This window comes from Eptesicus fuscus, chromosome 20 (genome assembly GCF_027574615.1).
Source record: "Eptesicus fuscus isolate TK198812 chromosome 20, DD_ASM_mEF_20220401, whole genome shotgun sequence".
Lineage (NCBI taxonomy): Eukaryota > Metazoa > Chordata > Mammalia > Chiroptera > Vespertilionidae > Eptesicus > Eptesicus fuscus.
This window is the reverse complement of record NC_072492.1, coordinates 19,431,368-19,457,351: the sequence shown is the minus strand read 5'-3', so window position 1 is coordinate 19,457,351 and position 25,984 is coordinate 19,431,368. Positions and strand designations below refer to the sequence as shown.

General features: G+C 39.1%; 1 protein-coding gene across 3 annotated transcripts in view; it reads left to right on the top strand.

The window, feature by feature from the left end:
- NLK (nemo like kinase) overlaps positions 1 to 25,984 on the top strand; it is a 139,816-nt gene that overhangs the window by 99,725 nt on the left and 14,107 nt on the right. For all 3 annotated transcript variants that reach the window (XM_054709546.1, XM_054709544.1, XM_054709545.1), the window contains exons 4-7: positions 9,412 to 9,518; positions 10,941 to 11,026; positions 15,081 to 15,290; positions 19,559 to 19,660. In XM_054709546.1, the coding sequence (XP_054565521.1) occupies positions 9,412 to 9,518; positions 10,941 to 11,026; positions 15,081 to 15,290; positions 19,559 to 19,660 (505 nt within the window). The remainder of the gene's footprint in view (positions 1 to 9,411; positions 9,519 to 10,940; positions 11,027 to 15,080; positions 15,291 to 19,558; positions 19,661 to 25,984) is intronic.

Below are 25,984 nucleotides of genomic sequence, written 5' to 3'. Positions count from 1 at the left end.
GATTCCTGGTCAGGATGGATGTAGGAGGCAACCAATCAATGTCTCTCTCTCTCTCTCTCTCTCTCTCTCTCTCTCTCTCTCTCTCTCTCTTCTCTCTCTCTCTCTCTCCCTTCTACATTCTCTGAAAATCAGTGGGGAAAATGTCCTCAGGTGAGGATTAAATAAATAAATAAAACTCAAAATGAGAACAATTAATTCTTTCAAATAACCTGCCACTTCGGAGAATTCGTTAAGATAATTTATATAAAATGCTTGGAAAGGGCCTAGCACATAGTGAGATCTCAGTAAATGTTAATTGCTTTTTTTATTATTTATCGTGGTGTTGTTTTTAATTTAAGGTGAACCATTTTAGAAAACCAAATTAAGTATGTATGTGTTTTTATAGATATAAGTAAATTGCTCATTAGAACATACATATAATTTAGAAATTCAGTAGGAATTGAAGAAATCATTGTTTCTCAAGATGTTTTACTAAAGGGTTAAATCTATTTACTGGAAGTTAGCAATTCTAATAACTTAGAGATTTGTCTCTTTAAAGTAACATGTCTTGGTTGTGCTTCTTTTTAAATTTTATTTCTGATGGCAAGTCTGACATACTCAATTCCAAAGCAATACCTAAGGGGCTGTATGAGATTAACAACCATAACATTGTAATCTTTTTTTTTTAATTTTTTTTTTATTGCTTTGAGAGAGAGAACAAAACATCAATTTGTTGTTCCACTTATTTATTCCTTGATTGCTTGATTCTTATATGTGCCCTGACTGGGGTTCAAACCCGAAACCTGTTGTATTGGGACGATGCTCTAACCAACTGAGCTAACTGGCCAGGGCACATTGTTGTAGTCTTTGAATGGCTGTATTGTAATTGCTTGTTTAATTGTTCATCTCCCTTGTTAGGCTATAAACTCAGTGCGTGCAGTGATGCTCTTGTATACCACTGCATTTCCAGTGCCTAGAACAGTGTCTGCTATTCAGAGTATTTGTTGAAGAATGAACAGAGTGACTTCCCATTTGAAAACACATGACAAAGGAGAAATGCTGAAAGCTGCCTCATGTAATGAAATACTGAACTTCTGATTCTTTTCCTTGAAACCTGGTTTTTGTAACATGAAGGTAATGTCAGCCTCATGAATTTCATTTTCTCTTTTAATAGTAAGTGAGGCAAAATTTCATGGAAAGGGTCAGACCTCAGAATCTTTACAACCTAGGTTTGAATCCAAGATCTGTGTCAGCAGCTTAACCTCTCCCAACAGTGGAGAGTTACAAATTAGGTATTATGTGAGGATTAGTCACATAGTAGCTTCAACAAAAAGTTAGCTTCCTTTTTCCTTTTCTTCTCATAGTACATAATTAAAAGTAATTCAGCTTCTCTTCATTTCAAAGTAATCTCCATACTGTTATGTTATTTGGTTTAAAAAAAAAAATGGGACTAGTAGGCCAGCTTCTATAGGAAATAACTAGACTAGCAGTCAGGAAACCTAAGGTAGTCCTGGCTTTTATTTATTTATTTATGTATTTATTTATTTGAATTTGTTTTTAATTTCAGAGAGGAAGGGAGAGAGAGAGCCATCAGTGATGAGAGAAAATTATTGATCAGCTGCCTCCTGCACGCCCCCCACTGGGGACCCAGCCCGAAACCCAGGCATGTGCCCTGACTGGGAATCCAACTGTGACCTCCTGGTTCATAGGTCGATGCTCAACCAGTGAGCCACACTGGCCAGGCAGTCCTGGCTTTTTACAGACTGGGAATGTGACCTTGGGTAAATCACCCAACTCTACCCTAAGTTTGTGTTTTTTTATTAAGTGATATTCCCTAGTAATTAATAATATTTGAGAAAGCAGAAAAAGGACTATTTTCTACCCTCTTATAAAGAAGCTTCTAAAATGTCGGTATTACCCAGAAAAATTAACTATAAAACAACACAGGAACACTTTTTCTTAGGCACCTGAGGTATCAGAGCTGCCATGCTCTCACCCATACATTACTAGTATAATTGTTCATTTGTATCATTCATTTGCATTCACTTTCCTGAAGCAAATTAGTACATTTTGAAATCCATATTTCATGGAGCTACTTAACTAATTGCTGCAATCAGCAGCAAATTATTATAGTAGGGCTATTAAATCGCTCTGAGGTTGGCATACCATGCACAGTGTGTTTTTTATGGTCATTTTTTAATGATGATTTTTAATAGGGAAAAATGGTTAATTTGTTAATATTCTCCTGAAAGCCTAACTTGGGTCCTATGTTTTTTCTTTGCCCAATGGTAACTTAAAAGGCCATGGCAAAGTCATTGACCCAGCCGGTGCACCAGCTGCCGGAGAGGCTGTCCTATTTAGAAGGACAGGAAGAGAGAAAGAGCACCCTGTTTTTCCTCTTGTTTGGAGACCCTCATTAAATTACTCAGAAACAATAATCAGATAGCTGCTGTTCAAGTTAATGGCACCTCTGAGTCCCTGTCAAGAGGGCTTTATTTAATGTGCAACAGACCTGGAGTGATGCAGGTGCCTTTTCAGGCCCTCATTTAATTTAAGCTGCTTTTGTTGGCATGGCAACTAGTTGAGACATCTGGGAGACATTATGCTGGGGATTGAGACTTCAGAGGATTTCTGCTAGAGCAAAGCAGAAACCTTATTATAAAGTGATATGTGTGGCTTTAAATTTCTGCACCTACATTGTTAAGTCTTCACATTCAGGAATTGTATTTTCCAGAGAAATAAATTTGTAAAAGGTCAGCCTGGTTGTTGACTTGTTTTCTATGAAGAAAAAACTGGTTTACTTGAGGAGTGAAAAATATATTTCCAACTAAAGCTTGTCAAAACATAATTTCTGCTGAATGGCTATTTTAATCAGTTTGTAAAAATTACACATTTAAAATACTTCAGACTGTTCTATTTAAAAGATACTAGTGGAGGGAAAAGCATATCTGCACAAAGGTAAACCAAATGGTAAGGGTAGCCTGGCCTGTATGGCTCAGAGGTTGAGCGTCAACCTACAAACCAGGAGGTCACGGTTCAATTCCCAGTCAGGGCACATGCCCTGGTTGTGGGCTCAATCCCCAGTAGGGGGCGTGCAGGAGGCAGCCAATCAATGATTCTCATCATTGATGTTTCTATCTCTTCCTTTCCCTTGCTCTCTGAAATTAATAAAAATACAAATTTAAAAAAGACAATTATTTAAAAAATGGTAAAGATAGGCAGGGGCTCTTTGTGGTTTTGCCATAGACTTTCTGGTTAAAATAAGAGTTTATTAACTGACCCCCATTCTTTTCTAACCCAGTCTGTCATCTCAAAAAGCAGAGATATGAAAGTAGCACTCTTAAACTCTCCTTTCTTAAATATTATAACAGGAAGTTGAATGAAAGGTTTTAAGTTCACTGATCCTGAGCACAGAGACATGGTGATCTAGTCATTTGTGTTTAGCAGAGGGAATACCTGCTGGTTTATATTTTGGGAAATAAAATTAAGTTATTTTGTGAGAGAAATTAAGCACATAGGTATGTGGTCTTAATGTAGAAGAATTGACTTATCATGCTCTATATTTTGAACACTTCGCTTTTCAATTTTTTGATATCTGGTAATACTTTGTGTTAGGTTGAACCATATTTTTGTTGGTCAAAATGGTCCCATATTGTCCATTCAAATCCAGTAGGTCAGCAACACCCTGATCTGGAAGTAATGTTTTGTAAAAAATAGCGAATAAAATGTAAGTTGGTTTTTTTTTTTAATGAGTATTTTTAAAATATCTGGTTAGAACAGGACCATGCCAACCAGACAATGTTTTCTTTTTCCCCTTTCTTTGAGAATATAGTCAGAAGAAAGCATATCACATTATTTTATACTTATTCTCTGTTTTTGGTTCTTGTATCAGTTTGTTTCTTTTATAAATCAAAACAAGATTTTTCCAGTACCAGCACTATGAATTCAACCTGATAACTTGAAAATTAAGGAGTTTTGTCTCTGCTGCTTGCATGCATACCAAATGTGTCTACTGACAGTAAAGATTCTGGCATCATAAGTTGGCTGCCAGTTTTGTGGATATGGGAGACAGAATAGAATAGAATCTGCTCTTCACTTCAATGCAAGAACTTTTCAATCCTGGCAGGAACAAGAAATTATCAATTAACCCACCAGACATGACTGACATCCCACAGTGCTTCATATTCTACTCTATTTAGGATTTTTTTTCCCCTGAATAAAACCTCAAGTGACAACACAATACGGTGATGGCAGTTGTGAAGTGTTTCTGGTTTTGTTTTGTTGCTTTGTTTTTTCCTTGCGTAATGTTTCTTTGTCTTTGTCCCTTGAGATTCCTGGAACCAACTCAAGAATATTGGTACTTCTGATTAAGGCTTAATGGTACAAATAGAAGTTTTTTTCCTGACACTACCATATGATTAAAATTCTAGTAGGAAATTTTTTTCACTGCAGGGTTAATATCCTTAATTTGTAAAGCACTCTTACAAATAAAAATTATCACCCCAGTAGAAAATTCCCTCTTTCTCTCTCTCTCTCTCTCTCTCTCTCTCTCTCTGTCTCTCTCACACACACACACACACTCTTTTCCTTTTTTTTCTCTCATACACATGTGGCCAATAAGCATGTAATCAGTTTTTAACGTGAAAACACAGTTGATAAAACACGAATTCTTACTGCCAGTCCTTCCTGCAGGGCCCATAAAATGTCAGTAAAGGATTAAAAATTGCAAGAGGCAGAAGCCTATGCCAGCAGTAGTGAGAACCCAACAACAGGTTGGTTCTTGCTATAGAATATCAGAACAGCTCAGAAATTGGAAACATCCGGTATCTCAGAAAGTAGAGATGCAGGTAGGCCTAAATTCAGGATTGGTTGCAAGCCTCTGTAAAGTAATAAGTTTAAATCTTAGTAGAGTGGCTAGAACCTAGTAGGTGCTCAATAGTGCATTCACTCAACAGATGTTTATAGGGACTTATTTTATGCAGGCATTGTTTCTGAGAGTTTAGGATTGTTATGAATGAAACAGACAAAAGCCCTTGCGTGGGTTAAAATTGACAAAAAATAATTGTCAATTTTTTGTCAATTAACCCAGCAGACATGACTGACATCCCACAGTGCTTCATACTCTATTTAGGATTTTAGCAGGGTTGGGCAGACAAACAATAAACAAAGTAAGTAACTTACGTAGGTAAGTGCTAAAGCGGGGGGGGGGGGGGGGGGGGGGAGAGCAGAGCTGTGTGAAGGGTGGCAGTTGGACAAGAAGTATTAGAGTGATCAAGGTAGGCCTCACTCGAAAGATAAGATTCAAGCAAAAACACAAACAGGGTGAAATAGTTAGCCTAGTAGATGTCTGGGGAAGCACAGACAGGCAAAGGGAACAGCTAGAGCAAAAGCCCAAGGTCAGAGGTTGTCTAGCATGTGTAGAGAAGAGCAAGGAAAAAAGTGATAGGCGAGAAGGTCAGAAGGCCAGATCATTTATGGCCCTGTAAGGACATTTTTAGGACTTTGACTTGGACTCTAAATGAAATGGGAAGCTTTTGCAGAAGAGTGACATAATCTGACTTTCATTCTAAAAGATTGCTCTGTGAAATGCATACAAAAATAAGATGAATTACTGAAGGGAAGGAGCCATGGATAAATGTGAGCTAAAACAAATATGGCAAAATAGTAAGTGCAGAATCTAGGTGATGGGTATGTTTAATTCTTTCAAATCTTATGTGTGTTTGAAAATTTTTATAAGAAAAAGTTTTAAACTATTAAGAAAAATTAAATCTAACGCTGCTGATCTATAATAATAAAAGCATAATATGCTAATTAGACCAGATGAAGCCATGGTGACAGGGGCCGAGCCCCTTTCACGAATTTCATGCATCGGGCCTCTAGTAATATTATAAATTAGCTAATGTGTATAGGATGATCCTAACATTCTGTACTGAACTATAATGAAATTCTGCATGCTAAATCCCCTTTCCTCACCTTCATTATGAAATAGAATGTATTTCTTTGAAAAGAATCTGGTTACCCTGGCCGGTTTGGCTCAATGGATAGAGCATTGGCCTGCGGACCAGTGTGCCGGGTTCGATTCCGGTCAAGGGCGTGTACCTCGGTTGCAGACTCTTCCCTGACCTGGGCCTAGGCCCGTGCAGAAGGCAACCAATCGATGTGTTTCTCTCACATCCATAGTTCTCTCTCTCCTACTCTCTCTAAAAATCAATGGAAAAATATCCTCAGATGAGGATTAAAAATATAAATCAATAAAGGGGAAAATTTGATTCTTTAAAAAAAAGAAAAGAATCTGGTTAATAAAATCTAAGATAAAAAAATCTTACCTAAGAGTGTAAAAATCATAAAAATTATATTTTCTAAATAATAAAGTGACTTAATTTATAGACAAAATAAAAATGTAACAGTAAAAAAATGTATCTGGCTGTTATATTTTAGAAATCTAGGGGTCATGGGCCAGTGTGGTAACAGTGATCATGGTAAAAAGTGGTCAAATTCTGTGGCTAGATTTTCAAAGGACCAACAGAATTTTCTGTTAAACAGTCATGTACCACATAACATGTTTCAGTCAATAATGTACCACATATATGACGGTGGTCCCTTAAGACTACAATGGAGCTGAAAAACTATTGCCAAGTGATGACATAGCCATCATAATGTCTTAGTGCGACACATTACTCATGTGTTTGTGGTGTAGACCAACCTACTGCACTGCCAGTCATATAAAAGTATAGCATATGCAATTATTTATAGTACATAATACTTGATAATAAACAGTTGTGTTACTGGTTTATGTTTTTACTATATTTTTATCATTGTTTTAGAGTGTATTCTTTCCACTTACAAAAAAATAATTTTGAAAAGTTGGCCGTATTATGCCAGCAACCTCATACATCTCATGTTTACCATGTCTTTTGATTGCACCATTTTCTCTTGTGCTTGATTTAATCTTGTATTGTCTTATTCATCATGGCCCCTAAACATACAAATTCTACTGCTAATGTTGCTAGTAACAGACTATGTTGAGTGATTGACCTGGAAATGAAATTAAAAGTGATTCAGGACTACAAAGGTGGAAAATCAGGATGGTTATTGGTCAGTCAAGCATGCCCCATTCCACCATAGGTATGATCTTGAAGAACAAAGTGATGGAAGCTGTTGAAGGATCTGCTTCATTGAAGGTATCAAGACTAACAAAAAGTTGAGAAGAGCCTATATCAAACATGGAGAAACTTCTAATGACCTACATTGATGACCAAACACAGAAGCATATCCTTACAAGCCCCGTAACAATCATGGCCAAAGCAAAAAGTTTGCGGTGTTGAAAGAAAAGGCTGAACTCTACTACAGTGTTGAATTTACTGCTAATTCTGGGTGGTTTAAATGATCAAAGAATTGTTATTCATTACATCATGTGAAAGTGATTGGTGCGTCTGCAAATGCTGATGTGAAGACAGGTGAAGACTTTTTGAAAATTCTAGATAAATGATTGAGGAGGAAGATTACTTTCCAGAACGAATACAGCTTATAAGCAAATCTATGATGGAAAAAAGCAATCAAGCAAACCACCATGGACATAGTTCTGAACAGAAGGACACTTCCTCAAGAAGAGCCTCAGGCAGGTCCTTCAGAAGGTATTTTAGAAAACAATGTTATCAGAGGAGATGACAACTTCATGTATGTTACTGCCTCTGAAGACTTTTCAATGGGATACAGTGTGGAAGTGGAAAATAGTGACATCAGTTATCCTGATCAATATAGGCCTAGGCTAATGTGTGTTTGTGTCTTTGTTTTTAAAAAAAAATTTAAAAATTTGTAATAGAAAAGCTTATCCTATATAATAAAACCCTAATATGCAAATCCACCGAACGGTGGAACAACCGGTTGTGGAACAACCGGTTGACCCACACTGATCACCAGGGGGCAGATGCTCAACACAGGAGCTGACCCCTGGTGGTCAGTGTGCTCCCACAGGGGGAGCACCGCTCAGCCAGAATCCAGGCTCACGGCTGGTGAGCACAGCAGCAGTGGCGGGCACCTCTCCCACCTCCGCGGCAGCACTAAGGAGCAGCAAGCAGGTGGGTGGTGTGGAGCGAGGGGTCCCGGACTGCGAGAGGGCACAAGCCAGGCTGAGGGACCCTCCACCCCCAGTGTATGAATGTGCACTGGGCCTCTAGTCTGAGCATATAAAGGAAAATATTTTGGTGCAGTTGTACCATGTGTTTGTGTTTTAAGATAAGTGTTGTTACAATAGAGGTGAAAAGCTTTAAAAATTTAAGTTTATAAAGTAGAAAAGTTATAGTAAGCTATGGTTAATTTATTATTGAAGAAAGAAAAATGTTTTTTGGTAAATTTAGTATAGCCTTAGTGTCCACGACTCTCCCAGAGCAACTTCCAGTCCTGCAGGCTCCATGCATGGTAATGTCCTATGCAGGTGTACCATTTTTTTATCTTTTATACCATATTTTTACTGTACCCTTTCTCTGTTTAAATACACAAATACTTACCATTGTGTGACAGTTGCCAACAGTGTTCGGTACATGCTGTAAATGTTTGTAGCCTAGGAGCAGTAGGATATACCATATAGTCTAGGTATGTAGGAAGCTATACTATCTAGGTTTGTGTAAGTACACTCTGTGATGCTTACACAATGACAAAATCGCTTAATGATGCCTTTCTTACAATGTATCCCCATCAATAACTGATGCATGATTTTACTTAAATCATAAAACTCAAAGTGAGTTCTCGACTGCAGGCAGGCTAAGACATGAATCTGTTCTATTCTAGATATACCAAAAGACCTTACCTTTGCAAGAGCTCTGAATTCCACATCTCCATTGCTTCACAGGCCCCCACCTTGGATCATCTGTGTCTTCATTGAGCAAAACCTTGAGAATATAACAGAATATAAAGCATGGGAAGATTAAAATTTAATAAGGAAGACATATAAAAAAGTTAAATAAGAGAATTAATTTGTTAAGATTACATGACAACTTCAATTTGAAATAACCATTTTACACATTTTTACGAGTACTAAAAAATAACAGTTGATAAGTAGGTCATCATCTTTCCCATTGGTGACATGGCGGCCTAGGGTGCGACCACCAACTCTCGCATTTGAAATAAATTCTAAGTCTGGTCTTCACACTCTTACTGGCCTGGCTGTCATTTAAAATGTTTACCCTTATTTTTCTCTTTTATAATGATGATTATAGGGAAATCACTTGGTTGTTCTGCTAACTTTTAAACTAAATTCTTAAAATTTTGCAATGTCTTCTGAGGGCTGGGTTCTTACCTCTATTATGCTGTCTAGAAGCTTTCTTTTCCTAAGCTTTTACTAGCCTTAAAAATAGAAGTTCTTTTGACCTGGAGCCCACTCTGAGGGCATTGGAGGCTGAATTCTCTGAACTCTCCTTAACTTAATGCCTCAAGATATGTTGTCACAGAATTGATGCAGAGTGACCTACATAAAATTATCGTGTCTCCTCAACCACTCAGCTCAGATCATGTCAAAGTTTTTCTTTATCAGATTTTGCGAGGTAAGATTTTCTTTATGAAGAAAAAGATAGTGTCACTGTGTAAATGAAATGTTTTACTTTTCATTTGAACTTTAATCTGACCTTCCAAGGTTTTCTTTTTTCCTAAAGACTTTTTCTTTTGACCAAGGTCTAGTTAATAATCTCTATACTTGATATTAAATAAGAGGCTTTTAAGGATAGCCAAATGGTTCTTATTTTTAGTGATGGAATAGAGTGCCCTGTCTAATTTATTAGGCAGTTGAGTAGGTCAATCTATACAAGTGAATAAGCAGGTTTGTTTGTTAAGCAGCAGTGGTTTAGTACGAGATGACTACTAGTAAATTGAAAAGTCACTATGTGATCTCTATGGATGTCATCCTTTCTTCAAGCCAGTTTTAGGTGGTCCTGATTAGAGTGTTGGCTGAGTCCAACTCTAGGAAAACAAAATGATTATTAAAGTGAAAGCATGGAGGAGACTGATAGAAACAGCCAACTAAATAATTCTCCATTCTGGCTTATTAAAGAGCAAGGACTTGATAGAGAAGCAATTTGGGCTGATAGTGTTAGAGTTTTCTCTGGCCATCAGGTGTGTGCTTCAGAATTTTTGCTATTACAAATTGAGAATTGTTTAAAGCTGAAACAGCTTTCTGACCTAAAAAATACTCCCCCACCTCCCACTGCCAAGATTCATAGAATTAAGACATTCTTTATAAGATTGAAAAGCATCAGCCAAAAAGATTAAAACATATGCACAATATTAAAACTAGAAAGCCCACCTTCTATAGTTGTGTGTTGCTATTCAGCAGTGGGGGGAGAGGGGAGATACTGCATCTTTTTTATACTTGTAAAAAAATGTGATTTGCTGTATTTTATTCAAAAGACAAGCCTTAAAGCTATGACCTTTATCTGGCAGTGCTAAAGCTCCCTGTCTTTTAAAGTGTAGTTTATTACCCTCTGGATTCTCAGGGGTAGAAAATACTACCAACAAACCTGGGCAAGTTTCTAAATTTGGTTGCATCAGTGAGTATCTGTCCTGGGAAAGACTCCCTGTTGGCTGATGGGAAGTATTTTGTTGGAGCATGCTCGGAATCACAGGTTGGGGGTCATCAATAGCAGAGCTCCAGTAGCCACACTTACGAGTAACTTAAGGATATTGGTCAGCATTTGGGCCAGAAAAGCTTATCTATACGCAAACCTAAATAATCTTTTGAATTGTAGGTATTATCTCTAGATTATGTAAACCTTTTATGACATTTTATTTTACTGTAGCGAAATTATATTTTTTTGAGCTAAGACTAAGTCAAGCTTTTTAATCATGATCACTATGCAGTTAGTTAGGGAACCATTTAAAATCCTGTATTCTCTGTTTCTATGGTTTTCCCCACATCAGTGGTTGAGTAAAAGGAATTAAATATCTGTACTTAAATCTGCTTGTTATTTCAGGTTTGAAATATCTCCATTCAGCTGGCATTTTACATCGAGACATTAAGCCAGGGAATCTCCTTGTGAACAGCAACTGTGTTCTAAAGGTAGCTTTTCCGTTTATTTAAATATCTGAGAAAAAAATCAGAATGTCAAGGCAGATTTAAGAAAAACACGTTTTTCTGAAAAGAAATCCTTATTTTTATTTTCATCACTTAACCAAAAATTAAAGAACCCAGTTTTCTCTAGTGATATCACTAGTCATGGCCATAGTAACTAATTTGTAGTATTGCCTCATGGTTTCTTCATGATATTTTGCATATGTTTTGGAAAACATGAAATTGGAATTACTGTGGAACTAAAAAACAATAATAGAGAAGGTGATTTCTTTTCAGATTATTCCATTATTAAAGGAAGTATATATCGGAGGAAATATTGAAAGACCAGTAAAGTTCTATTTATATGAAAATGAAGTATGACTTTTTTAAGAAGACTGTGTTTTTACACAGCTAACATTTTTATATGCTGTTAGAGGTAGCAAAGTAGGAAAGTGGAAACGTTTAAAAGTGAAAATACTGCCCTGGCCGGTGTGGCTCAGTGGATAGAGCATCGGCCTGCGGACTGAGGGGTCCCGGGTTCGATTCCGGTCAAGGGCATGTACCTGGGTTGTGGGCACATCCCCAGGTGGGGGTGTGCAGGAGGCAGCTGATGGATGTTTCTCTCTCATCATTGTTTCTAACTCCCTCTCCCTCTCCCTTCCTCTCTGTAAAAAATCAATAAAATATATATATTAAAAAAATAAAAATTAAAAAAAATAAAAGTGAAAATACTAAGCTAGAAGGGTCAAGTGTTTATCTATAAATACATATACAGTATTCTCTTCTGAAGGAGAATTGCTTATGGGATTAATTATAGTTAGCCCCAAATTTTCATAAGTTAATTTCAGTTTTACTTTTCCTCTAGTACCACCCCCTCCCCATTGTCTTTTGTTAGAGTGACTCACAAATAGCAAAACCCACATATGTGCATTTCCCCATCACTAATAGAGATATATATTAGCAGAACTCCTAAAAAGCGAGAGATCCACCATATTTTTTCCCATCATAGGAATTACAGATAAGGGCCTTCCTGGAGCTGTGTCATCTCTGTGTGAGAAAATTAAAATTCCACTTATGAGTATCGACAGTATTTTTGGTGCTTCACCTACAATAAATGTAAAATCTTAACATTTTAACTGATATATATGAAAAAAATTTTTTTAAGTGTTTTCTACTTTAATCAACAGGGGGGAGACAGGTGAAAAAGGTGAAGGGTATTAAGAGGTACAGATTCCCAAGTTAAAAATAAAAGTAATCCAGGCTATCATTATTGCTTAGCTTGTTTGTAGATAAACTAAATGTTAAAACCAAATATATAAATGAATTTCACTTTTAATTTTAAGTACTGTCTTTCCACTGTAGGCCAGTTTTCTTTAAAAGCTGGCGTGTTATGCTGCTTTTGAATAAAAATTTTCTCTTTGTACAGTTTCAAGAACTTTGTTCCTGTTTTGACCCTAGAAAGCTAAAAGCCTATTTTTCATATTTTATCTGAAAACAGCTAAAGTTGTAGTTTAGTCTTTTGTTTCCACAAAGAAATAAATTATCCCCAAAATTCCTTGAAGTAAATATTCCATCATAGGTCATTGGGTTCATTCCCCTGCTACCTATCCACATTCAAAAAACTAAAAGTATGTATAATTTAAAACCTTATAGTCAGGAATTCTTTGTTCTATTCAGACCAAATCAGTTTTATGACAACTTAGCCAGTTTTTTATTTCAGTTTCTGTTGGGAGAATTTCACAAAGCATTTTGTGTTGAGTCTGTCATGCTTGATGCCATTAACCGCTTGAGGTCCATTTTCCAAATTGTGTGTTATGGTGCTGTAACCTCTGGCTACATGAATAAGTAACTAAAGGAAAATGTCATTTATGAATAAACAACACAAATTGAAATGTTTCTCTGCTCCCTTGACTTGTCTCAGTGGCCTACTTTTAAAAGCCATAGTAGAATGCAGGCTCTCCTCAAATGTACAAATTCATCGAAATATTATGGTAAAATATTTCTTTTCTTTTTTAAACAATTTTTTAATTGATTTTTTAGAGAGAGAGGAAGGGAGAGGAAGAAAAGAGAGAAAAAGATGTGAGAGTGAAACATGTTAAAGAGCGAAACATTGATTGGCTGCCTCTTGCATGCCCTCTACTGGGAATAGAGCCTGAAACCTGGGCATGTGCTCTGACCAGGCATTGAACCTGCAACCTTTCGGGGTACAGGACCATGCCCAGCCAAATGAGTCACACTGGCCAGGGCATGATAAAACATTTATTTTAAATTAAATTAGTATCTTCTCATTATGAATTATTTTGTTTCCTGTTAAGCACAAAATGGATAATTTTGCTGGAAATCTCAAATATCTTTTTGGTTATCTGATCATATAAACTTTTTACTTTGGGTGTAGCTTGTATTCCAGATAAATTGCCAAAAATGACTCCATATCAGGCTGATGTTTTGTTTTGTTTTAAAATATTCTTACTGATTTTTTTAGAGAGAGGGAGAGAGAGGATGATAAACATTAATGTGAGAACGAAACACCAATCATCTGTCTCTCACACGCTCCCCAGCGGGGAGCAAGCCTGAAACCCGGACATGTGCCCTGACCAGGAATCGAACTGGCCACCTCTCAGTGCACAGGAAAACGCCCAACCAACTGAGCCACACTGGCTAGGGCTCCAGTCTGATGTTTTTAACAAAGGACTTGCTTTATAACAGAAAACACTTCTTGTTGGGTGGGTGGTGGGGTGTTTGTTTGTTTTTTAAATATAAGTACAAGAAAGATATAGGACAGTGGAGTATGTTCTTTCCTTTGCTTTTGTTTTGTTTTTTAAAATATGCTAAAAATTCATGGCCAAGTAATAGAGTTTTTAAAATTATGTGTTATTGAACACTAGCCTTTGGTAGTATTTGAATATCCCCATACACAAACATGAATTCATTTGATGGGACCAGACATAATAAATTGAAGACAGAAAGAGAGGATTGCCAAAAATTAGGTGTAAAATTTGTTTCCTTTGAAGTAGTGGTATTTTACTTTTTCAAATAACATCATTTGCAAGGACCTCAACGTAGAAAACAGACAAAAAGTGTTATTTTGTCATTTAAAATATTGACTCATAAAGTTAATCAGTGAGAACACTAGAACTTAAGATGGCCATTACTCTCTTATCCTCAATGCTCCCATTGTTTATTTTGGTTGCCTGGTATCAAGAAAATCTTAATTTCTAAAAGTAAGCAGAAGTTGCTGGCATTGCAACTGTTTACTAACAGCTCACCTTGCAATCTCAGCATACTTTTTAGTTAAAAAGAAAAACCAAAAAAAGATTTATTTTTAGGTCTGCATATTTATTAACCAGTCTTTCTCATTTACTGTTATGTCTCCAGGTTCTAGGATACTGCCTAAAACATACAGGCACTCAATTAAATATTTATGGCATGAAGAAACGAATGAATCTAGTAGTACTGGTATTATACAGTTTACTACATTATTACATTTTCACACATTTGAGTGTGAATTAGTCTTTTAAATAGATACACGTGAAGTTTAAGTACAGTGGTTATGGAACTCCTGAAATACCTCCTGCAAACTATATTTAGCAAGATTCAATTTGAAACCTATAGCTTTAAAGAAATTTTACTACATATATTCCATAAAGATAGTGAACATAGCTCAGGAAGTCTTCAGGTTATACTTTTTTTTAATAATATCTTCCTCGATAAGCCAGCCTTGAAAATAGATAACTTAGCTTCTATATTAAACTAGAAAAACACACTCAGCTGTTTTTTTGTTTTTGTTGTTTGTTTGTTTTTTTGGTTGTTATCAATTGAAAACATTAAAGGTGAGAAGCCTATTTTTAAGAGACATCATTTTATATAAAAATATGGAAGTTTGAGAATTTTCTTCCCTCTTTTCCAAATAAGGTCAAATTATATATTGACTCAAATATTCTCTACCTATATCATTGAAAACTTTTCAAAGTTCAAAGATCTATCAAGATTTGGGCTTTTTGTTGTTTTGTTTCACTTTACCATTTGTCTGTTTGACAATGTTTTGAAAATCTTTTCTGTTTAGATTTGTGATTTTGGATTGGCCAGAGTGGAAGAATTAGATGAATCTCGTCATATGACTCAGGAAGTTGTTACTCAGTATTATCGGGCTCCGGAAATCCTGATGGGCAGCCGTCATTACAGCAATGCTATTGACATCTGGTCTGTCGGATGTATCTTTGCAGAACTACTAGGACGAAGAATACTGTTTCAGGCACAGAGTCCCATTCAGCAAGTATGATATCACTTTAGGCTTTAGAAACTTCCAATTCTATTAACAGACTTAAAGGAAAAACTATCTTGCATATATGTCTTGGGCTTATTCGTTGTACTGTCTAAATTGCTTTTAGAAAATTCAGGTTCACTTACAATTCAGAAAGTTACGAAGTTGCAGATTACAGAGAGACTCATTTTATAACTTACGGGCCTATTAGAGGGAGGGTTCGCGTTATTACATGCACTGGTGCATAGCAGCAGCTGCGGTAACAATTTGCACAGGTGTAATCTTCAGTTGTCAGAGGGCCTCTGTTCTTTTGGCTGACTAGGTCTGACTTGAGAATGTTTTTGGTGGCTTAATGTACTTACACTTTATGCTTAGAACATAAATTTTGAGTGCTGATTTCTTTAAATCTAAACATTTAGACACATTTCTAACCTTTATTATTGGGCTAAAATATTTCTATATGGCAGAGAACATCAGGAGCTGACTAAAATGTAGCTTTGGGGCACCCTAATGCTTTCATTGTCTGCCTTTATAGCTAACTCATTACTACACATATTTTCTTGGGATAATTTCTAATTATTTTTTATTCATAAATTTTAACAGTATTATTTGTTTGAGAATAATGTAACAATGATGAGCTTAGGCTGTGGAATCAAATTGGTGGGTTCAGATCTTAGCTCTGTCACCTAACTATCTATTAAATCTTGGCCAAGTTAAACTGTTCTGAGGATTGTTACACAGATTAAATGAAATAGTAAAGCTGAAGATAAGGCCTGGCATATAGTAAGCACTCAAGAAATATAATGGTGGTGGTATGCCAGGATGCTAGGAATGTAGCAGTAAATAAGACAAAGTTAGTTCCTGCCTTTGTGAAACTTTCACATGATACAGAAATTAAATAAGTATATAAATAAATAATCCCAAGTAATGATAAATTCTATGAAGAAAAATTAAACCAGCCCTAGCCAGTTTGGCTCAGTGGATAGAGCATTGGCTGGCGGACCAAAGGGTCCCAGGTTCGATTCTGGTCAAGGCCACATACCTTGGTTGCAGGCTCCTCCTCGGCCCTGGCCCTGGTCGGGGTGTGTGCAGGAGGCAACCAATCAATGTGTTTCTCTCACATCCATGTTTCTCTCTGTCTTTCCCTCTCTCCTACACTCTCTCTAAAAGATCAATGGAAAAATATCCTCAGGTGAGGATTGACCCCAAAAAAAGAAAAATTAAACCAGGTTGAGATAGAAAATGCCGATGGAGCAGAGCAGCACTAAAGAATTCTCTGAGGGAATAACATTGAGGAGTGACCCAAGTGAAATGGGAGAGCACGGTCCTGTGAAAGAGTGTTCCAGGAAAAGGGACACCAGCATAATAAAGCTTCTGAGGCAGGAGCAGGTGTGGCATGTCGGGGGCATGCTCCAGGAAGAGCACGTAGGAGCTGAGGTCAGAGAGAGAAGGAGCCTGGCCGTGACAACCTGATGAGGCTTTGGATTTTTATTCTGTGCAAAGTGTGATGGGAAACGATGTGAAGGTTTTGAGCAAGGGTGTGTTAAAATTTGATTGATCACCCTGACTACTGTGTATCTTTATAAATAATTCATCTCCTTGACCAAAAATGGAATCTTTTTTTTTAATTCTCTTTCTACAAAGAGTTGTTAACTGATACATTAGAAACTACATATGCTATGATTAACATTTAAATTTATTTCTCTGCTACATATTCAAAGTCAATTTTTTAAGGTTTACATCTTAAAAATTGATCCTAGCAACAAAAAACTTACATATAATTTAATGTTGGGTACTATTGACAGTATCCATTCAATATTTTTGGAAAGTAGAGTTTAATAGACTTCTCTGAAAGACTAGCATTATATTTGGACATGAGGAGCTGCCATACAGAAAAGCTTAAGTAATATGATAAACAAGGATCTTGCCAGGTCATGGGCTGCTTCTGAAAAGAATATTTAAAGGAAAGTTTGAAGCAACTGGGATGGGATGCAGATTATCTCATTTTCTAGAGAAATACATAGGTCTTGAGTTTGCCAGTGTGACATAGCCACTGAAGGAGAACTCGCATCTATCTGTCATCATTGTATTTTTGAGTAAAATATCAAGGTCTAAAGTGGGGAAAAGAGTCTAATTTCTAAATGGAAGTAGTTATTTTCTGTAGCATTTTCTTTGCATTTTTTGAGAAATAAATAGCCTAGGTTTTGTAATACCAGCAGACTTCATAAAAATGTTTCTCATCCATGGATCTGACCCACTTTAGACAATTTCCTGAATGGATCCATTTGTTTTCACGAGCCAGTCATTTCCTTCTGCCTTTAAGGGTAGTTGTCAGAGGTCCAAAAGTACCACCAACATACTTTTCCCAAAAAGCTTTGCATAGAGATCTTTACTTGTGTACGTAGATACCTCCGTTATCCTGGAGGACAGTGATACTGATGGTACCCCACAGGTCAGGTAAGTGCAGAAGGAAATGGTGCTTTATATTTGGCAACTCCGGCACCAGGAAAAGAAGTATTCTCTAGGGAAGAATTTTCCATTTTGAAGGAATTCGAATGAAATGTTATTGCTAATTAGGCTGTGAGATTAAAACAGTTGTAGCACTACAGAAAATTGTGAAGGTGCTTTGGTACATACAAAGGCTTGTTTGTGAGAAGACCGTTTTTATTGGTCTCTTTTATTGTGCCCAGTTAACTAAATGAGGCCTTATTCGACGTCATAGTTAGATTCTAAGTACCACAGTTTCCTGTCGGTGTAAGAGATTTCTAGCATAATGAGAATATAAAGGGGTGCATAGCTGGCTCAAACATTGATGGCTTAGCTTTAATTTCAGGTGTGAATGTTCTAAGTATTTACTAAATCTCAGCTGCCTGATCTGTGGATTAGCTCCTTGATGAGCCTGAGTCCATGTGAAGCATCAGAATCTATTCATTAACCTTTGAAAATAATAGTCATTAGCCATCAGCCAAAGAGCAGTTCATCTGTGCAAGGATCATAGCTGCTGTGGTATCAAGACCAGGGGTAGAAGCAGACTCCTAAATGACTACAGCCGCAGAAGGCTATGTTTGCCAAATTTCGTCCTCATCCTATCTAATAATAGACAAATATGCAAATTGACCATGCCTTCGACACACCAACAAACCACGCTCACCATCCAATCAGAGTGAGTATGCAAATTAACCCAAACCAAGATGGCTACAGCCACAGAGAGCAATGTTTCCTAGGTAACAGAGGAAGTCAAGCTTTCCGCCTGCCCTGGCCAGGCCTAAGCCTCCACTCAAGCTACAAAGTTTCAATTATAGAAGGTAAACAAATTCAAACAAATGGCGGCAGGATGGAGCTTGAGAGAGCAGGCCAGGGTTGCCGCCGGCAACAGGGGAAGCAAAGCTTTCTGCACACCCTGGCCAGGCTCACCCGCTTAAGGCAACAAAGTTTCAATTATAACCCCAACACAAATGGCTGTCGGCCTCCTTGGAGGGAGCCCCAGGCTTGGCTCCGCTCCAGGCTACAAAGTTTCAATTGTAGAAGGAAAATAAATTCCAGATACCAGGGCCTCTGCTTGGGTTGCCAGGGGGCGTGGCCAGCCTGCAAACCACCACAGGCCCCTCGCTCAGGCCGCCCCACACCCCAAGGGAACCCCCACCTGATCCGGGACGCCCTTCAGGGCAAACCAGCTGGCCCCTACCCCTGTACCAGGCCTCTATCCTATCTAGTAAAAGAGTAATATGCAGATTGATCATCACTGCAACACACAATATAGCTGCCCCCATGTGGTCAAAGATCCTGCCCCCATGTGGACACAAGATGGCCACCACAAGATGGCCAGCAGGAGAGGGCAGTTGGGAGGCACCCGGCCTGCAAGGGAGGGCAGTTGGAGGTGATCAACCCTGCAGGAGAGGGCAGTTAGGGGTGACCAGGCCGGCAGAGGAGGGAAGTTGGGGGCAAACAGGCTGGCAGCAGAGTGGTTAGGGAGTGATCAGGCTGGCAGGCAGAAGCGGTTAGGGGCAATCAGGAAGGCAGGCAGGCAAGCAGTTGGGAGCCAGCAGTCCTGGATTGTGAGAGGGATGTCTGACTGCCCGTTTAGGGATCCGACTGCCCACCGGGATCGGGCCTAAACGGGCAGTCGGACATTCCTCGAGGGGTCCCATGTTGGAGAGGGTACAGGCTGGGCTGAGGGACAACCCCCCTCCATGCACGAATTTCGTGCACCGGGCCTCTAGTCACTAATAAAAAGTTGTTTTCATGAGCTTACTACCCATGTATTTCATGTTTCCTTGTAGTTGGATTTGATCACGGATCTCTTGGGCACACCATCACTGGAAGCAATGAGGACGGCTTGTGAAGGCGCTAAGGCACACATACTCAGGGGTCCTCATAAACAGGTAAAAGGAGAAGAAAGGGATCTGTATTTGGTAACCCTCTCTTTGGGCAGGATTTTCCTTCCAACAGAACAATGAAGTTAGATTTTCTTTTCTTTAATCCTCACCCGAGGATATTTTTTTCCATTGATTTTTTTTTAGAGAGAGTGGTCAGGAGGGAGAGGAGGGGGAGAGAGCAAGAGAGAGAAACATTGACATCAATAGGTTGCCTCCCACATGTGCCCCAAGAAGGGCCAGGGAGGAACCGAACCTGTAACCAAGGTATGTGCCCTTGGCTGGGAATCAAAATCAGGACACATCGGTCCACAGGTTGATATTCTCTAGCCTCTAAGCCAAACCAGTCAGGGCTGAGAATTTTTAAACAAAAACATTACGTGCAGCCCTGCCTGATGTGGCTCAGTTGGTTAGGTGTCATCCCATGCACCGAAAGGTTGGTGGTTCGATTCCAGGTCAGGGCACATGCCCAGGTTTCTGGCTAGATCTCCAGTAGGGGGCATGCAGGAGGCAGCTGATCAGTGTTCCACTCACATAAATTTTTCTCTCTCCTCCTCTCCCTTTCTCTCTCTCTAAAATCATTTTTTTTTAAAAACCACCATATCACTTGTAAGTTTTATTTATCCTATATGTCATTTGTAAGTAAGAAAATGTTAGATCCAATAAAATACAGTAATTCCTAACGCTGTAGGAGAAAGAAAATATTTTTGTAGTGCCCTTGCTAATAAATGACCCCTGGTATTTTTGTGTTTTGGTTTTTTGATGTGTCTGGTAAAAGTTACTAGGGGTGGAGCTTTAACCTCAGTACCATAACCCAGTGGTTGGCAAACTCCTTAGTCAACAGAGCCAAATATCAACAGTACAACGATTGAAATTTCTTTTGAGAGCCAAATTTTTTAAACTTAAACGTCTTCGAACGCCACTTCTTCAAAATAGACTCGCCCAGGCCTTGGTATTTTGTGGAAGAGCCACACTCAAGGGGCCAAAGAGCTGCATGTGGCTCACGAGCCGTAGTTTGCCGACCACGGCCATAACCTAATACCGTGGTCAGCAAACTGCGGCTCACGAACCACATGCGGCTCTTTGGCAACTTGAGTGTGGCTCTTCCACAAAATACCATGGCCTGGGCGAGTCTATTTTGAAGAAGTGGCGTTCAAAGAAGTTTAAGTTTAAAAAATTTGGCTCTCAAATTTCATTCGTTGTACTGTTGATATTTGGCTCTGTTGACTAATGAGTTTGCTGACCACTGACCTAATACATATATATCAGGATGTCCTTTCCAAATACTGAACCAAAATACCCAGTATCTCTTAATGCAGCTGTGAATGTGAAGCTGTTTCTATTGCACTCTTGCCACTAACACTCAAGCAGATGCACAGGCACAAAGGCAATGAGTAAAACATCCTAAAACCAGCCCGAACCAGTAAATAGGGTTGTAGATGCTGGTATTTTATATAGCCCCTGCCTGGTGCGTTCTCCCTCACCTGTCCCTCTGGGAGCACAAGAGCACACCTGCTCCTTCCCCCTCCCATGTTCCTTCCCCCAGGTGCATTACCTTTCCCTCTCCCTCTCCTAAGCTCCAAGTGCCCTTCTTTTGCCTCTGAAGCCTGTTTTCTGAGCCTACACAGCCCAGCTGGCTCACTTCTACTACCTCTGTAACTCTCTAAATAAACTATGACATAAGTTGAGGCCCTAATTTCTTTAGAAGAGAACAGTAAGTCTTAACCTACAGGAAGGTTCCATGTTAATAGAAGGAACTAAAAAGATCTATTATGTTTTATATATTGGCCAATATCAGGAATATTAAACTATTTTATCAATACCTCATGGTAAATGTGTCCTTGGAAATAGCAAAATAATTTTCCTGTTTTACTGACCTCTTTCATTCAGATTTTAACTATTGCTAGAGGTTGCGAGTTAATTCATCCTGTGTGTCAAAGAGTGACTAAACAGCAACCAAGAGAGCCAGACTTCCTAAGGAATTTCCTGCCTGCTACCTGCAACAGCTCAAAAATATAACTCACTGCACCAAAAGTCACTTTGCACTCCTTTGAGAATTCCTGACAAATGAGTTCTTTTTGTATTACTGATTTTAAAAATCTGTTAGTTGTAAAAACCTGGAACTTTAAATTAAATAAAAAATAGTAAATGTCATTATTATCTAAAACAAAGGGTGGAAGAAAGGAAAATGTAACTTAATTCATTAAATAGTTTAAGATATTTAGCAGAATTCTTTCTTATACATTTTTACATGTTTTGGCTTTGTAACAGTAATGCCTCTTAGAGTTTGACATTTTGCTTATCACTAAGTTTAGTGATGGCCTTAAGAGAGCACCATGGTAAAAGTTGGGGATGGCTCTGGCTAGTCTTGAGATGAAAATATTTTCATTTAGAAGTGAAGACTGGTGGGGTAAAAACTAATTAGGAGACCATTTCTGCTCAAAAGTTAGATATGCTGCCCTAACTGGTTTGGCTCAGTGGATAGAGCATCGGTTTACGGACTGAAGGATCCCAGGTTAGATTCCAGTCAAGGGCATGTACCTTGGTTGTGGGCACATCCCCAGTAGAGGGTGTGCAGGAGGCAGCTGATCGATGTTTCTCTCTCATCGATGTTTCTAACTCTCTATCTCTCTCCCTTCCTCTCTGTAAAAAATCAGTAAAATATATTTTAAATAAATAAATCCTATCTAATAAAAGGGTAATATGCAAATTGACCGTCACTCCAACACAAGCTGGCCGCCCCCATGTGGTCAAAGATGGCCACCCCCATGTGGACACAAGATGGCCACCACAAGATGGCCAGCAGAGGAGGGCAGTTGGGAGGGACCAGGCCTGCAAGGGAGGGCAGTTGGGGGCAATCAGGCCTGCAGGGGAGGGCAGTTAAGGGTGGCTGGGCCTGCAGGGGAGGGCAGTTAGGGGTGACCGGGCCAGCAGAGGAGGGTAGTTGGGGGCAACCAGGCCAGCAGAGAAGAGCAGTAAGAGACGACCAGGCCAGCAGGGGAGGGCAGTTAGGGGTGACCGGGCCAGCAGAGGAGGGCAGTTGGGGGAGACCAGGCCTGCAGGGGAGGACAGTTGGGAGGGACCAGGCCTGCAAGGGAGGACAGTTGGGGGCAATCAGGCCTGGAGGGCAGTTGGGAGGGACCAGGCCTACAAGGGAGGACAGTTGGGGGCAATCAGGCCTGCAGGGAAGGGCAGTTAGGGGTGACTGGGCCAGCAGAGGAGAGCAGTTGGGGGAGACCAGGCCTGCAGGGGAGGGCAGTTAGGGACGACCAGGCCAGCAGGGGAGGGCAGTTGGTGGCAATCGGGCCGGCAGGGGAGCAGTTAGGCATCGATCAGGCTGGCAGAGGAGTGGTTAGGGGGTGATCAGGCTGGCAGGCAGAAGCAGTTAGGGGCAATCAGGCAGGCAGGCAGGCGATCGGTTGGGAGCCAGCAGTCCTGGATTGTGAGAGGGATGTCCGATTCCCCATTTAGGCCCGATCCCCATGGCAGGCCTGGACCCTCCAAACTGCCCTCCCCTGCACAGGCAGTCCAGCATCCCTCAAGGGGTCCCAGATTGGATACGGTGCAGGCTGGGCTGAGGGACACACACACACACCTTCCCCATCCCACCCCCTGTGCACGAATTTCGTGCACCGGTCCTCTAGTAAATAAATAAAAATAATAGTGTCTGGCATTCTAAGAACTTAACCCTTTGCACTCGCTTGCTTTTTTCTCAATTCCTTTATTCTGATGCTAACCGTGTCGAGTCACACTCGACATCCGAGTGCAAAAGGTTAATACATATTAAAAATTAAAGTTGTCACTCTAAAATAGTAGATATAGCTTGTGATTATATATATATATGATCATGTGGAGTTTATCCCAGGAATGCAAAGATGTTCACCTTAATACCTTAAATACAACACTATAATGTGCCATTTATTATTCCTTTTTGCAGATGGAAATGGAGGATTATAGAGGTTAAATAATATGCTTAAGTTCATAAACCAAATCTCAAAAATAGATTTCTCTAATTTTAAAACCTATGTTCTTAGCCAGTCACTGCCTGGCACATACTAGCATACCTTCACAGCAGATTCTTTTAAAATCTCAACTTGTTTATATGCAAGTAATATGTGAGTACATGTGAAATAAAAATTTTACAGAGAGTTAGTCATCCTTAGCTACCCTCCACACCATCCCAGTCTCCTCTGGATAAATTTGAAAATAACTTTCCAGACATATTTTTCTATGCATTTGTTTACATATATTTGTAAGTACAGAAATATGTACTATTATTCGTTGGGACTTTTTGAAAAATATAGATATACAGGAGAACCTAATGTTTTTTTTAATATATATATTTTATTGATTTTTTTACAGAGAGGAAGGGAGAGGGAGAGAAAGTTAGAAACATCGATCAGCTGCCTCCTGCACACCCCCTCCTGGGGATGTGCCCACAACCAAGGTACATGCCCTTGACCAGAATCGAACCTGGGACCCCTGAGTCCGCAGGCCGACGCTCTATCCACTGAGCCAAACCGGTCAGGGCCTAATTTTTTTTTAAAGTCACAAATTACTGCCTCAAATTCATTTTCTTGTGTTGGTTGATTAATATGTATATTTCCATGTTGTGTAACAATCAGGATTCTTTCTAGTGAAACTCAGTTAAAACTGGCTTAAGCAATAAAAGGAACTTACTGGCTCATGTAACTGAAAAGTCTTGAGCTACAGCTGACTTCAGGCCCTGCTGGATTCTGGTAGTCAAGTGATGTTCCATACCAGGAATCTGACTCTCTTCTCTTCCCTGTTTTTCTGTGTGTTGGCTTCATTTTAGACAATCTTTCCCTCATGTGTTTGTAAAAATGGACCCAGTAGTCCTGGCCTATGTTCTACTAGCATATCAGTCATTTGGGAAAGAGCTTTCCCAAATAGATCCAGAAATAATATTTGGAAATTCTCTGATTTAGTTAGGAATTGTTTGGTTATAAGTAATAGAAAATCTTGTTTACAGTGGTTCAAAGAAATAGTTCAGTTTTTTCCTCATCAAGTCCAAAGGTAGGCAGTCTAGAACTGATACAGCAGCTCAATTATGTCATCAAGGATCTAGTTTTTTTTTCTTTCTTTCTCCTCTGCCATCTTTAGAATGTTGACTTCATACTGTCTCACTTGTCGCCTCAGGGTCACAAAATAACTGTAGCTTACCCAGAAATCATATCCACTTTCAAAGCAAGTAAAAAGAGGAAAGAGGGAGCACTAGCAGACTCTGTCCCTTTTGTCAGGAAAGCAAAGTTTTCCAAGAAGCCTGCCTAACAAACTTTTGCTTATATGTCATTTTCCAGAGCTGTGTGATATGTGCCTTCCCAGATGCAAGACAGGCTTAAAAAATGAGAATTTTCTATCTCATATAATGAAGGTAAATAAGGGAGAAGAGGATTGGGGTATGTGTTGGATTAGCCATTCCAAGTCCCTTACATTTTTTATTTTTTAGACCATGTGCCCATCCTGGAGCCAGTCATGATGCTCAGGGAAATATGTCATTTGATTGTCCAGGCCTGGGTCACGTGCCATCCTTGGAGTTGGGAGATTGAAATCCAGGCCAGCCAAACCACTTAAGAGTGAGAAGAGAATGGTTCCCTAAAGGTCAGGGAATGCTGAGTAGACAAAAACACTGCACAGTGTTGTATGTTTTGTTTTTTTAATACATTTTTTATTTTTTATTAATTTCAGAGAGGGAGATAGAAACATCAATGATGAGAGAATCATTGATCGGCTGCCTCATGCACACCCCCTACTAGGGATTGAGCCTGGAACTGAAGTATGTGCCCTTGACCGGAACTGAACCCAGGACCCTTTAGTCTGCAAGCCGACGCTCTACCCACTGAGCCAGACCAGCTAGGGCTGTACAGTGTTTTTTTATTTATTGTCACTTTTCTACAACTCAGAATCTTGGATGAAGAGAACCTTAGCTGCCACGGCCTACATCAGTATCTATTAAGATAGATAGATAGTTGTTGAGGCACTGACCTGTGGGTAGAATTGAAAAGTCTAATTTAGTCCTTTTGTTCATCTCTAATAAGATTTTCATTTTTCTAATAAGATTGTTCCCAGCTAATTGTGTCAGAAGTAGATATATTTTCACTGAAGTTACAATGATCCTATCTTATCTTACATTTGCTAGAATCAGAGTATGTTAGAGAGTTCATTCAGTTCAAACTTGCTATTTTTCAGGTGGGAGTTTCGTCTATATAACCCCAAAGTGCTTACTGCCATGCACTGCGCATTGTGCATCCTCAGTTAACGTTGCTGACTGACGATAACAGCTTCTTTGCCGCCAGGTGAAAACTAACAGGG